Genomic DNA, 13,695 nt, shown 5'->3' with positions numbered 1-13,695 from the left:
GTACAATAATAAACAAAATTCTGATGGAATCAATTTCCTTAATTACAAGCAAAATGTTTATGATTTAAGCAAAATCCTTAATTAAAGCATTCTTATGAAATATAGAAAATCTTTGATTATAAAAAACAAGCAAAATCCTTAATAACATTCTTATGAAATAAGCAAAAACCTTAATGATAAAAATGATAAAATTCCACATGTACAATAATAAGAAAAATTCTTGTGAAATAACAGATTGTCAACATTGAGTATCGTTCTACAGAATGTAGAAGATATATGTCAATGTTTCATGTTTATTCTAATACATCACATTAACATTGTTCCTGATAGTCTTTGGTTTCTAAGACGCCGGCTGCTTGGACTCTGGTAAACCTGCTCTCAAGTCTAGTTTTCAAATGAAACTTTATATCTGTGAGGTGTTTTTAAAGATTCACGTCTTCAGCAGGAACCAATGGGCTTGGAGCTGAGAGCCACAGACAGGAAGTCAGAACGTATGGAGAGACCAACACATTGTTGAGAGTAAGGAAGACGGGCTATAATAATGTGATATAATAGTCCAGCCTTCTTGTTTCAAGGGAGCTGATGGTGGTTGTGTGTCAGACATCCATCTGGATGTGAGATGAGGTCCTTGGAGGAGCTACTCTGCTCCCTGAGCTCCTTCTTCTTCAGCTACAGGAACATCCAGGTTATACTGATCCAGCTCAGTGTTCTTCTGTCTGCACGGCATCTGCCCCCTGTTGGCCTGGAGAGCACAGTCCTGTCTTCAGTTCACTAAACACAGACCGAGAGCTTCATTCCAGTCGCTGGTCTAAACAACAGACGTGTGTCCGTACCTTACAGTAGAAGTAAAGGGCAACGTTCACCAACAGCAGAGTCAGCGGCAGGACGATCGCTTTGATGATCAGAGGTCTTGGATCTGAACAAACACATGGACAGTCATCACATCTCACGACATCATGAGTCCAACAGCTCCCATTGACCCTGAAATCTACAATCACTGACATGTATTACTCTTCATGTTTACTTCATATTCACTGTTTGAACCACAGGCGATATATATGGTAGAGACCTGTCAATCACCGTGTAGCCCCGCCCTAAAGCCTACCCTGCTTTATGGTCTATTTGACTCTAAATGGACCATAATTTACTAAATGAACATCATGCTGTATTGAAGAAGACTTGAAACTAGAGATTGAGACCATACACTGATGTTTACAATGTTTACTGAGGTAATAAATCAAGTGAGAAGTAGAGTCATTTTCTCATAGACTTCTCTACAACCAGAGGAGTCGCCCCCTGATGGACATTAGAGAGAATCTGGTTAGTCTTGGTTTCATGTTACAATGATGTCATCACCTACGTCCTGTTTTCATCACCAGAGCTACTGGTCAGAGCTGGACCATGCTACGCTGTGATTGGCCAGTCAGCGTTAGAGGGGCGGGACGCAGTGAAGAGTCAATTGAAAATGTAATCACTATCGTTAACGACTGTCTCAACGTTTGGTTTCCAGGATAACCCTGGTTCTCTGAGTGAGGTATCGGAGCACACCGCCCTTCTTGCTTCTGATAGGTGGAGGAACAACACTTGAAAATGGCGAGTTGGGGGCTAAGGAATGTTATGACTGATGTGGTGGCAGTGGAGCTTTTGTGATTGGTCACGTCAGAAGGAGCTTCAGTTCTCAGAGAACCACCAAACCTGCTCTGTCCTATAGTATATTGTCAGCTGTTTCCATTTATAGACTTTAGGTTTGGTTACTATATGACATGAGTAACACAATGACAGGAGTCACAGTGTCATTCCAGAAACAACAACATGCATGGACTCTGTGGTCAGCTGATCATCTTCAGTCAGTTTGGACCAATCATTTCCCCCAAACCGTCAGCTTACCTAAGACAGTGAGAGAGAGCAGACGGCTCTCAGAGGAGAATGTATGATTAAAAACATTGAGGTGATAAACACAGCTGTAGCTTCCTTGGTGGGCGGGCTCTGCAGCAGCAAACAGGAAGTGGGCAGAGTGATTGACAGCTGGCTGGGTGTAGTTGTGTGCTGAGTTGGAAGAGGTGAAGGTGAGCTGGAAGGAGCCTCCTGGGTACTGTGGCTGGATGGAGCAGCAGATGGTGAAGGTGGAGCGCCTGAGCACCCGAGCCCCCTGCTGCTGGGCCTCGGAGACCCCGTACATTGAGGAGGACACGGTGATGATTGGCTGAAGCAGCAGGTCTGTAAACACAGCGAGATGATGAAAGTTCACATTTACCCTCCGTTGAACAAGATGGACCCTGAATAAGGACGTAATGTCACAGGTCTGACAGACAGACAGACAGACATACAGGTGTGTCCTGCCAGGTGGAGCTCAGCAGTCTATGAAGGGTTTGAAGCTTCCAGAAACGAACCCACCTCTCTACACTTCAGCATGTCATTGTCCTCGATAACTTTACAGTTCAGTCCAATGGAAACCCACTGACTGTCACTGTGATAGAGGACGGAACATACTGCTGTCTAATACAGCTATTGCTGTCAGAGATGATGTCATAGATGATGTCACTGATGGGCTTACCTGAACAGATGAGATCATAGATGGAGGAAGAGGAATCTGGTATTAAACAATCTCTCAGATCAGATGCAGACAGAACACAGTCACCGAAGATCCTCCACACAGATCTCTCTGAGGACTCCACTCTCTGTCCTACAGAAACAGCAGAGCCACAGTCCAGCTCTCTACAGAAAACAGCTGCTTCCTTCAGGGTCCTGTCAGAGCCATGTACTGGTCTCCAGTCTCCCAGTTTCATCTCCAGTGTTCCTGCACAGCGACTGTCTCCTCCCACCAACCTGACAGGTTCTGAACAGAAACAAGAGAGTCGTCAGTAAAAGAACAAAGTGAGTTTCAGTAGAACAGAAATTAACCAGATCAAAGCTGCAGCTCCTCTTCTACCTGAGCAGGTGAGTCCAACAGCTTTGCCAGGTGAGCAGGTGTTTCTATCTGAGCTTGAGCTTCTACAGTCCAGGAGAGCAGACTCATGGCCTCCACACTGGAACTCTTTGGTCCACATTGGAGCCTCCACTTCTCCATAGAGCGCCCCCTGGTGGACTGAAGGAGCCCCACAGCAAAGCTCCCTACAGACTACCTCTGCATCCTGCTGGTCAAAGTCATCTTCACACACTGAGGACCACCACTGGTTAGACTTCACCTCCAGTCTGCCTGAGCACACACAAGTCCCATTCACCAGCCTGACAGAGTCTGGAGAGATGATAGAAGATGAAAGAGAGAGAGAGAGATAAAAGACACCAGACACTAAATAACAAGATGTCATGAAACAACAATTCAGAGACACAATTAAATAATACAATAAGTCAATCATATTTATAATAATAATAAGCAATAACCAGCGAGCTAAGTTAGCTCAAAACACACATATCAAAAGATCATGAACTTTTAATGTTCACTGAAATTCAAACAGCGTCCGTCTCGTCTGCAATGTGAGCGTGGTCTTACCAGAGTAGGGCACTTTGGAGCTGCATTACAAAACGGTGCACAGAAGCTAAGAGACGCATTAGTGCTACTGGGTTCATCATGGTGTGCTAACATAGAGAACTTTCCTCTACTATCATGTAGAATTCACCAGCAAGCGTTGTGGTGGAAGATGTTAAACATGAAAGAAGGGAGGGATGTTACCTTGAAGATTGTGAGTTCTGTTGGGACCAGGACTCTACAGAGAATGGTATTCTGGACTCACTTGGAGGAGAGGGGCTTTGAACACAGAGACCTACTGCTGCACACTGATGTAAGATGGCTGAGCAGAGGAACATTGTTGTTGAGATTCAGTGAGACTTTCTGAATCTTTCATTACATACAGAAGATGCACAGCTAGAGGACTACCAGTGGCTTTTGGATTCAGTGTTTCTGACAGATCTCTCTTTACTGTTCAACCAAGCTGGTTTAGAGCTGCAGGATTATGATGAACATGTCTTCAACAGGATCAGTTAAGGAAACACGTTTAAAAGATACAACTGCTGTCAAGTAGGCCTTGACGCTGTGAACGTTCCTCACACGCAGACAGAAGTGAAACATCAGGACAAAGACATTGTGCAGCTTGACATCTATGAGGAGCAACATCAGAACATCAGAAGTGCTTTACTGAGAGCTAAATAGTATCAGTGTTCCACCTGGACAGCTTTGCTGCTGAGAAAGAGATTCTCTCACTGCAGATTTACATTGAGATCAAATCAAGGGAAACACCTGGCATGAATGAAGACTTATGGGACTTACTGATGGAACACAAGTATCCACACCTCAGAAGATGTGCCTTGAACTTGATGAAGAAACATGTCTCCACTTCAGCAACACAGGTGCTGAGCCAGTAGAGTTAAACATGCAAAAAAGTCACGTTTGAAAGCAGACAATGGGGAATCTAATGGTACACCGAATAAGGAAGCGACAGGTGAAGGCTCATGAAGGGATAGAGCCACCTCAGAGTGTTTTATAGACAGATTCCCAGGATGTAGTTAGGGAGGGATTGGACCAAAACATATGAATTAGATTGGCACATAGATGATGTCACTGATGGGCTTACCTGAGCAGGTGAGATCCAGGATGAAGGAAGTGGAATCTGGTGATAAACACTCCCTCAGAGAAGATCCAGACTGAACACAGTCACCGTAGATCCTCCACACAGATATCTGTGAGGACTCTACTCTCTGTCCCACAGAAAGAACAGAGCCACAGTCCAGCTCTCTACAGGCAACAGCTGCTCTCTTCAGGGTCCAGCCAGAGCCATGTACTGGTCTCCAGTCTCCCACTTTCACCTCCAGTGTTCCTGCACAGCGACTGTCTCCTCCCACCAACCTGACAGGTTCTGAACAGAAACAAGAGAGTCGTCAGTAAAAGAACAAAGTGAGTTTCAGTAGAACAGAAATTAACCAGATCAAAGCTGCAGCTCCTCTTCTACCTGAGCAGGTGAGTCCAACAGCTTTGCCAGGTGAGCAGGTGTTTCTATCTGAGCTTGAGCTTCTACAGTCCAGGAGAGCAGACTCATTGCCTCCACACTGGAACTCTTTGGTCCACATTGGAGCCTCCACTTCTCCATAGAGCGCCCCCTGGAGGACTGAAAGAGCCCCACAGCCAAGCTCCCTACAGACTACCTCTGCATCCTGCTGGTCAAAGTTATCTTCACACACTGAGGACCACCACTGGTTAGACTGGTTAGACTTCACCTCCAGTCTGCCTGAGCACACACTAGTCCCATTCACCAGCCTGACGGAGTCTGGAGAGATGATAGAAGATGAAAGAGAGAGAGAGATAAAAGACACCAGACACTAAATAACAAGATGTCATGAAACAACAATTCAGAGACACAATTAAATAATACAATAAGTCAATCATATTTATAATAATAATAAGCAATAACCAGCTAGCTAAGTTAGCTCAAAACACAAATATCAAAAGATCATGAACTTAACATATTTAGTCAGACTGGGAGGAGAATTCTTTTAATGTTTACTGAAATTCAAACAGCGTCCGTCTCGTCTGCAATGTGAGCGTGGTCTTACCAGAGTAGGACACTTTGGAGCTGCATTACAAAACGGTGCACAGAAGCTAAGAGACGCATTAGTGCTACTGGGTTCATCATGTTGTGCTAACATAGAGAACTTTCCTCTACTTCCTCTATTATCATGTAGAATTCACCAGCAAGCGTTGTGGTGGAAGATGTTAAACATGAAAGAAGGGAGGGATGTTGCCTTGAAGATTGTGAGTTCTGTTGGGACCAGGACTCTACAGAGAATGGTATTCTGGACTCACTTGGAGGAGAGGGGCTTTGAACACAGAGACCTACTGCTGCACACTGATGTAAGATGGCTGAGCAGAGGAACATTGTTGTTGAGATTCAGTGAGACTTTCTGAATCTTTCATTACATGCAGAAGATGCACAGCTAGAGGACTACCAGTGGCTTTTGGATTCAGTGTTTCTGACAGATCTCCCTTTACTGTTCAACCAAGCTGGTTTAGAGCTGCAGGATTATGATGAACATGTCTTCAACAGGATCAGTTAACGAAACACGTTTAAAAGATACAACTGCTGTCAAGTAGGCTTTAACGCTGTGAACTTTCCTCACACGCAGACAGAACTGAAACATCAGGACAAAGACATTGTGCAGCTTGACATCTATGAGGAGCAACATCAGAACATCAGAAGTGCTTTACTGGGAGCTAAATAGTATCAGTGTTCCACCTGGACAGCTTTGCTGCTGAGAAACAGATTCTCTCACTGCAGATTTACATTGAGATCAAATCAAGGGAAACACCTGGCATGAATGAAGACTTATGGGACGTACTGATGGAACACAAGTATCCACACCTCAGAAGATGTGCCTTGAACTTGATGAAGAAACATGTCTCCACTTCAGCAACACCAGGTGCTGAGCCAGTAGAGTTAAACATGCAAAGAAGTCACGTTTGAAAGCAGACAATGGGGAATCTAATGGTACACCGAATAAGGAAGCGACAGGTGAAGGCTCATGAAGGGATAGAGCCACCTCAGAGTGTGTTTTATAGACAGATTCCCAGGATGTAGTTAGGGAGGGACTGGACCAAAACATATGAATTAGATTGGCACATAGATGATGTCACTGATGGGCTTACCTGAGCAGGTGAGATACAGGATGGAGGAAGAGGAATCTTGTGATAAACACTCCCTCATAGAAGATCCAGACTCAAGACAGTGAGAGTTGATAAACCACACAGATCTCTCTGAGGACTCCTCTCTCTGTCCTACAAAAACAGCAGAGCCACAGTCCAGCTCTCTACAGACAACAGCTGCTTCCTTCAGGGTCCTGTCAGAGCCATGTACTGGTCTCCAGTCTCCCAGTTTCATCTCCAGTGTTCCTGCACAGCGACTGTCTCCTCCCACCAACCTGAGAGGTTCTGAACAGAAACAAGAGAGTCGTCAGTAAAAGAACAAAGTGAGTTTCAGTAGAACAGAAATGAACCAGATCAAAGCTGCAGCTCCTCTTCTACCTGAGCAGGTGAGTCCAACAGCTTTGCCAGGTGAGCAGGTGTTTCTATCTGAGCTTGAGCTTCTACAGTCCAGGAGAGCAGACTCATGGCCTCCACACTGGAACTCTTTGGTCCACATTGGAGCCTCCACTTCTCCATAGAGCGCCCCCTGGAGGACTGAAGGAGCCCCACAGTCAAGCTCCCTACAGACCACCTCTGCATCCTGCTGGTCAAAGTCATCTTCACACACTGAGGACCACCACTGGTTAGACTTCACCTCCAGTCTGCCTGAGCACAGACTAGTCCCATTCACCAGTCTGACGGAGTCTGGAGAGATGATAGAAGATGAAAGAGAGAGAGAGCAATAAAAGACACCAGACACTAAATAACAAGATGTCATGAAACAACAATTCAGAGACACAATTAAATAATACAATAAGTCAATCATATTTATAATAATAATAATAATCAGTAACCAGCTAGCTAAGTTAGCTCAAAACACAAATATCAAAAGATCATGAACTTAACATATTTATTCAGACTGGGAGGAGAATTCTTTTAATGTTTACTGAAATTCAAACAGCGTCCGTCTCGTCTGCAATGTGAGCGTGGTCTTACCAGAGTAGGGCAGTTTGGAGCTGCATTACAAAACGGTGCACAGAAGCTAAGAGCATTAGTAGCATTAGTGCTACTGGGTTCATCATGGTGTGCTAACATAGAGAACTTTCCTCTATTATCATATAGAATTCACCAGCAAGCGTTGTGGTGGAAGATGTTAAACATGAAAGAAGGGAGGGATGTTGCCTTGAAGATTGTGAGTTCTGTTGGGACCAGGACTCTACAGAGAATGGTATTCTGGACTCACTTGGAGGAGATGGGCTTTGAACACAGAGACCTACTGCTGCACACTGATGTAAGATGGCTGAGCAGAGGAACATTGTTGTTGAGATTCAGTGAGACTTTCTGAATCTTTCATTACATGCAGAAGATGCACAGCTAGAGGACTACCAGTGGCTTTTGGATTCAGTGTTTGTGACAGATCTCCCTTTACTGTTCAACCAAGCTGGTTTAGAGCTGCAGGATTATGATGAACATGTCTTCAACAGGATCAGTTAAGGAAACACGTTTAAAAGATACAACTGCTGTCAAGTAGGCCTTAACGCTGTGAACTTTCCTCACATGCAGACAGAAGTGAAACATCAGGACAAAGACATTGTGCAGCTTGACATCTATGAGGAGCAACATCAGAACATCAGAAGTGCTTTACTGGGAGCTAAATAGTATCAGTGTTCCACCTGGACAGCTTTGCTGCTGAGAAACAGATTCTCTCACTGCAGATTTACATTGAGATCAAATCAAGGGAAACACCTGGCATGAATGAAGACTTATGGGACGTACTGATGGAACACAAGTATCCACACCTCAGAAGATGTGCCTTGAACTTGATGAAGAAACATGTCTCCACTTCAGCAACACCAGGTGCTGAGCCAGTAGAGTTAAACATGCAAAAAAGTCACGTTTGAAAGCAGACAATGGGGAATCTAATGGTACACCGAATAAGGAAGCGACAGGTGAAGGCTCATGAAGGGATAGAGCCACCTCAGAGTGTTTTATAGACAGATTCCCAGGATGTAGTTAGGGAGGGACTGGACCAAAACATACGAATTAGATTGGCACATAGATGATGTCACTGATGGGCTTACCTGAGCAGGTGAGATCCAGGATGGAGGAAGAGGAATCTTCTGATAAACACTCCCTCAGAGAAGAACCAGGCTGAACACAGTCATTGTAGATCCTCCACACAGATCTCTCTGAGGATTCCACTCTCTGTCCTACAGAAACAGCAGAGCCACAGTCCAGCTCTCTACAGACAACAGCTGCTCTCTTCAGGGTCCAGCCATAGTCATGTACTGGTCTCCAGTCTCCCATTCTCACCTCCAGTGTTCCTGCACAGCGACTGTCTCCTCCCACCAACCTGACAGGTTCTGAACAGAAACAAGAGAGTCGTCAGTAAAAGAACAAAGTGAGTTTCAGTAGAACAGAAATGAACCAGATCAAAGCTGCAGCTCCTCTTCTACCTGAGCAGGTGAGTCCAACAGCTTTGCCAGGTGAGCAGGTGTTTCTATCTGAGCTTGAGCTTCTACAGTCCAGGAGAGCAGACTCATGGCCTCCACACTGGAACTCTTTGGTCCACATTGGAGCCTCCACCTCTCCATAGAGCGCCCCCTGGAGGACTGAAGGAGCCCCACAGCAAAGCTCCCTACAGACCACCTCTGCATCCTGCTGGTCAAAATCATATTCACACACTGAGGACCACCACTGGTTAGACTGGTTAGACTTCACCTCCAGTCTGCCTGAGCACAGACTAGTCCCATTCACCAGCCTGACGGAGCCTGGAGAGATGATAGAAGATGAAAGAGAGAGAGAGAGATAAAAGACACCAGACACTAAATAACATTCTGCCTTATTGTTCTTGGAAGATATATGATCCAGAATATAAATCTGTTTAAAAAGCTGCTCAAAGTTGTGTCCAGTAGGTCATTGGTGCCTGTTATGGTGGAAACCAAAGAACCTGCTGGTGGAAACCTGTGACGTGCAGTGAAGTTCGTGGCTGGTGAGGCACTGACTCATTATGAACCCAATAGAGTAGCTTAAATCACCACCAATTGGCATCTTGCACATTGACTACTGGTTGTTTTTCATATTTCATATCAGCATTCTTTACACACACACATAGGTAAGATACATATTTGATTCCACCGGGAGTGTGCGCGCCGCGATCTGCGACCTGCCCTACCGACCTGCCCTATCGACCTCACGCCACACACGAAAATTGCGTAATCCCGCGATAATCTGTGTAACAACCACGATTGTATAAAGAGAACAACAAACACATAAAAGGTTACTTTACCTGTCCGACGTTAAATGGCTGTTGATTTGGTCACATTTCCCTGTTTTTTGAGATTTTTTTAAGCTTATAGAATCTTCCATTTTTGTGGTCAAAGCTAAATCTAAGAATAAGAAGAGAAGTGTAGAAGAAGAGCAACGGCAGATCAAGCATGAACCAGACCCGTGGGCTCTCGCACGCTCCCTTCATTGAGGCAGATGTAGGCTACTGTTTGCCTCCCCTCTGTGCTTTTTTACTGCGGCTTTATGTCAGATCAGCAAGACTAAATAGGTTCTACACATACGTGAAATACATGACCTATTATATGGAAATAAAGAACATCTGATAAAGGTGCCTACAAATATTACAGTGGTGACAAACAATGAGGAAGCAAAAGGCGTGCGCTCAACCCAGTTTGTGAGGGATTGCACAATCTGAGATGAGGCACAGCTCGTCGCTGCCTCACCTCGCGTGTCTGTTTGAACAGGACATGCGCAAATTCAGCGATTTTTATTATGAAAATGCTTAAAATTATTCGAATCATACATAAAATACATTTATAGCACAGATCAGTAGAGAAATATTAATATTTTATTTTATTTGATCATCATTTGTTTTTTACTTTTCATGATGACTCCCCTGACCGCACGTCCCTGGTGATGTGAATAAGAAAGCTGTGAAGCTGAAGGAGTCCTTTCAGGCTAGTTGGTGGTTGGCCCAGAGGACTCCTGAAGCAGCAGACATGTAGGTTTCATATGTAAAGATATCTTGGTGCATTCAGCATCTGATTTACTGAGGCAGCAGCTCATCAGACAAGTCTGCTGCCATTCTAGCTGGTGCATGTGTGTGTCAACCTGGATACAAATGATTACTGTCATAGATGATGTCACTGATGGGCTTACCTGAGCAGGTGACTTGCAAGATATTATGTAATATTGAAAGATAATTCCGAATAGGTCCAGACTGAACATAGTCAGCGGTGTCTCCTCCCACCAACCGGACAGGTTCTGAACAGAAACAAGAGAGTCGTCAGTAAAATAAATAAATTGAATTAATAAAATATAAAATCAAAACTTGACTGCTGATTCTGCTTCATTGAATCTTTATTCCTCGTTTCTTTCTCTATTTACCTGTTGATGTGTGATTTCCTTCAGCCTGGAGTCCTGGAGAAATAGACACATATTTGTTGTTTTAAGTAAATATAATAGAAATGGAAATGTATTTGCAATTTTCACCAAAAACGTATTTTGGATTATTTATATTCAGACAGCTGAACCTGCATTCAAAAACAAGACTGTTTTTTAGATGTCTCCATCCGTTTCAACCAATCACAGAAGAGTCGATTAAAGGGTAATCTTTTTTTTGTGACAATACGACAAACAGGACATTTATTATTTTTTAAATTTAACTTTTTATTAACAAGGGCTTCCTGGCAGAAGGCAAAGCACCCTTAGGGAAGGGGCTAAAAAAAGAGAAATGTCAAAAGTTAAGAAGACAGCAGCTCACATCCAAACATTTCCAACACACCCACCATTACATACAATCACAACAAACATTGTGTTGCTTGAGTATACTTCAGCCTGAGAACCTTTCAGACAGAAGCAGTCATTAGCTGAGAACTGCTGTTGAAGTTTCTCTGAGTGTTGTTTTGCATCTCTCACCTCATAGCTGAACCTGTGCTTAGACTCTTTACACATGTCCTTGTCTCCTCTCCTAAACGCTTCCTCCTTTTACAACCTTAAGAGTGATTTATACTTGCTGCATTCGTGGGGGGTCTTGAGTGTTTCTCCACCAGTGGCTGGAACACGATGCTGCTAACTACTACTTATAATAACAACATATTATATTGTTTATAATCAGGCAGCAAAAAAAAACCAAAACGGTTTAAAAGGGTTCAGCCAATCAGAGGCAGCGAGTCAAGATCGTCTCTTAGTACTCAGTGATGAAAACATTGTTTCCTGTGAGTTCTTCACAATAAAAGCCCCCATTGTGATTGTCTTGTTGAGGTATTTTAATGTTAAGCAGCAGCAGCAGGAAATGTTGTGTTTTAACATCTCACATTATGTGTCAGATTTGTGTCAAACCAGGCATCAGGTGAGGCCACAGGAAGTCCCTGTAACACGGCCATGACATCACTAAGACTATAAATCTTCTGTGTGATAGAGTTACAGTTACTGTACTTTACTACTGTGGTGAGGATCTGTATTGTAATGAGTGCCTCCTACTTCTTCTTTTCTTTTTTTCCCCAACACACACACACGCGCACACACACACACACACACACACACACACGTACACACACACACCCTCACAAACACACAAACACATGTTTGTGGTTTTTATGTAGTATGCTTGTAGTTGTATAATAGATGTTTATTGATTTATATTATTGGTTTATAACTCTGTCATATTTTCAGGAGCAGTTTCTGTGATTATTTTGTGCATATGTGTTGTAATAACAGCTGGATGTGATTCAAACCTTCACTGTTCACTCTGAATGTAGAATAGTACTTTGACTGTTTAATCCACAGTTTGGTTACTGGTCCCTGATCCCAGGGTTTTGCCCCGTTATTATTAATATATGTAAATAATCCTATTGATATTAATATTAATTGTATGAATGTCAATAACTTAATGTTCATACTTGCTAATAACCAAACAGGCTTCTGCCAGATCCCAACAGGGCTCTTGATACGTCTGTAGGAGAGTGAACAGGAAACAGTGAGGCTGATATCAGATTACCAACAGCCTCACTGATTACATGCTGCATCGTTTCCTGTCAATTAATCATGAGTCTGAATCACACAGAGATCATTACTGAATATACATTGATTGCAGAAATATTAATTTACAACAAATATAATCAATAACTTACGATTTTATTAAAATTTGGGTGATTTTAACTTGAATGTGTACGATTTGACAAAGTTCAGGTCACATCATCACGTTTTATAAACCAAGAGGAAACTTTTGTGGTGTTTCTTTTAACATGGAGTTCATACAATTCATACAATTCATACAGTTCATGCAATCAATAATTAATTACTTTAATTCATTATTTTTCACTTGGAATAATTTATTTATTTTGAATAACGCGACAATACGACCTCACTCCATTGTCTTCACTGTTTAGTGGGATTGCAATAAAATTGTTGAGCAGTTTTACTGTTTTCTTGTGTGTGTGCGTGGGTTTGAGTATGTGTGTTTGTGTGTGCATGTGCGAGTGCGTGTGTGTGAGCGTGTTTGTGTGTGTATGTGTCTGTGTGTGTGAGTGAGCGTGTGTGAGTGTGTGAGTGTGTTTGAGTATGTGTGTGAGTGTGTTTGAGTATGTGTGTGTGTTCTCTGATTTAAAGATACAACAGAAATATTTAAATAAAGCACATCATCTCTAAATCAGAGTCCTACCTGAGCTCCACAGCAACAGCAGCATCAACAGGTGATCCATGACGCCCAGGTAGACGTCTCTCTGCCCGTCTGTCTCTTTGCCCGTCTGTCTCTTTGCCCGTCCGTGTCTCTGTGTGCTGTCCTCGGTATATATCTGCGTACAGGAAGAGGTGGAGCTTTACTGATGGGTTATCTGTCTTTAGTTTTACAGAGAAGAGTCTCTGTCACATGATCAGGTTCTTCTGTCCACCATGTTTCCAGTTTGACCGGTGGATCAGACACTTTTTCACACTGGTGTCTTGGTTCTCACTTTGGTCTGACACAAATCTGTTTAGTTATTGTCCTGTACAGCATGCGAGGTCATGGAAGTAGTAGAACCATAGAACTATAAATCTATAGAGCAAGAGAAATAGAAATATAGGAAAGAGTTGGATTC

General features: G+C 43.2%; 3 protein-coding genes across 3 annotated transcripts; all 3 read right to left on the bottom strand.

Annotated features, from left to right (window-relative positions):
• Positions 1-92: 92 nt before the first annotated feature.
• On the bottom strand, positions 93-3,804 carry LOC142959343 (scavenger receptor cysteine-rich type 1 protein M130-like). The gene is made up of 6 exons (XM_076100596.1): positions 3,732-3,804; positions 2,930-3,235; positions 2,555-2,836; positions 1,888-2,217; positions 834-916; positions 93-742 (listed from the first exon to the last, which is right to left on the bottom strand). The coding sequence occupies exons 1-6, from the start codon at positions 3,802-3,804 to the stop codon at positions 638-640; spliced, it is 1,179 nt and encodes a 392-aa protein (XP_075956711.1). The 3' UTR covers positions 93-637.
• A 696-nt stretch (positions 3,805-4,500) lies between these two features.
• Positions 4,501-5,867, bottom strand: LOC142959342 (scavenger receptor cysteine-rich type 1 protein M130-like). The gene is made up of 3 exons (XM_076100595.1): positions 5,795-5,867; positions 4,944-5,258; positions 4,501-4,850 (listed from the first exon to the last, which is right to left on the bottom strand). Exons 1-3 carry the CDS (start codon positions 5,865-5,867, stop codon positions 4,531-4,533), a joined length of 708 nt encoding a protein of 235 aa, XP_075956710.1. The 3' UTR covers positions 4,501-4,530.
• Positions 5,868-6,596: 729 nt separating this feature from the next.
• LOC142959340 (scavenger receptor cysteine-rich type 1 protein M130-like) lies at positions 6,597-13,320 on the bottom strand. Its single transcript, XM_076100593.1, has 5 exons — positions 13,281-13,320; positions 9,067-9,381; positions 8,692-8,973; positions 7,010-7,315; positions 6,597-6,916 (listed from the first exon to the last, which is right to left on the bottom strand). Exons 1-5 carry the CDS (start codon positions 13,318-13,320, stop codon positions 6,597-6,599), a joined length of 1,263 nt encoding a protein of 420 aa, XP_075956708.1.
• Positions 13,321-13,695: the final 375 nt, after the last annotated feature.

Source organism: Anarhichas minor, unplaced genomic scaffold (assembly GCF_050575085.1).
Source record: "Anarhichas minor isolate MPS153535 unplaced genomic scaffold, ASM5057508v1 ptg000026l, whole genome shotgun sequence".
NCBI lineage: Eukaryota > Metazoa > Chordata > Actinopteri > Perciformes > Anarhichadidae > Anarhichas > Anarhichas minor.
This window is presented reverse-complemented; position numbering and strand designations above follow the sequence as displayed.

Bases quoted from the DNA above. Each gene is read 5' to 3' on its own strand.
- LOC142959340 (XM_076100593.1), bottom strand. From the start codon at position 13,320: ATGGATCACCTGTTGATGCTGCTGTTGCTGTGGAGCTCAG. The intron at 8,974-9,066 runs GTAGAAGAGGAG...GTTTCTGTTCAG, and splicing joins TGTTGGACTCACCTGCTCAG to AACCTGTCAGGTTGGTGGGA. The intron at 6,917-7,009 runs GTAGAAGAGGAG...GTTTCTGTTCAG, and splicing joins TGTTGGACTCACCTGCTCAG to AACCTCTCAGGTTGGTGGGA.
- LOC142959343 (XM_076100596.1), bottom strand. From the start codon at position 3,804: ATGTTCCTCTGCTCAGCCATCTTACATCAGTGTGCAGCAGTAGGTCTC. The intron at 2,837-2,929 runs GTAGAAGAGGAG...GTTTCTGTTCAG, and splicing joins TGTTGGACTCACCTGCTCAG to AACCTGTCAGGTTGGTGGGA. The intron at 2,218-2,554 runs GTAAGCCCATCA...CTGTGTTTACAG, and splicing joins CTATGATCTCATCTGTTCAG to ACCTGCTGCTTCAGCCAATC.
- LOC142959342 (XM_076100595.1), bottom strand. From the start codon at position 5,867: ATGTTCCTCTGCTCAGCCATCTTACATCAGTGTGCAGCAGTAGGTCTC. The intron at 5,259-5,794 runs GTGAGTCCAGAA...TCATCTCTCCAG, and splicing joins TCAAAGCCCCTCTCCTCCAA to ACTCCGTCAGGCTGGTGAAT. The intron at 4,851-4,943 runs GTAGAAGAGGAG...GTTTCTGTTCAG, and splicing joins TGTTGGACTCACCTGCTCAG to AACCTGTCAGGTTGGTGGGA.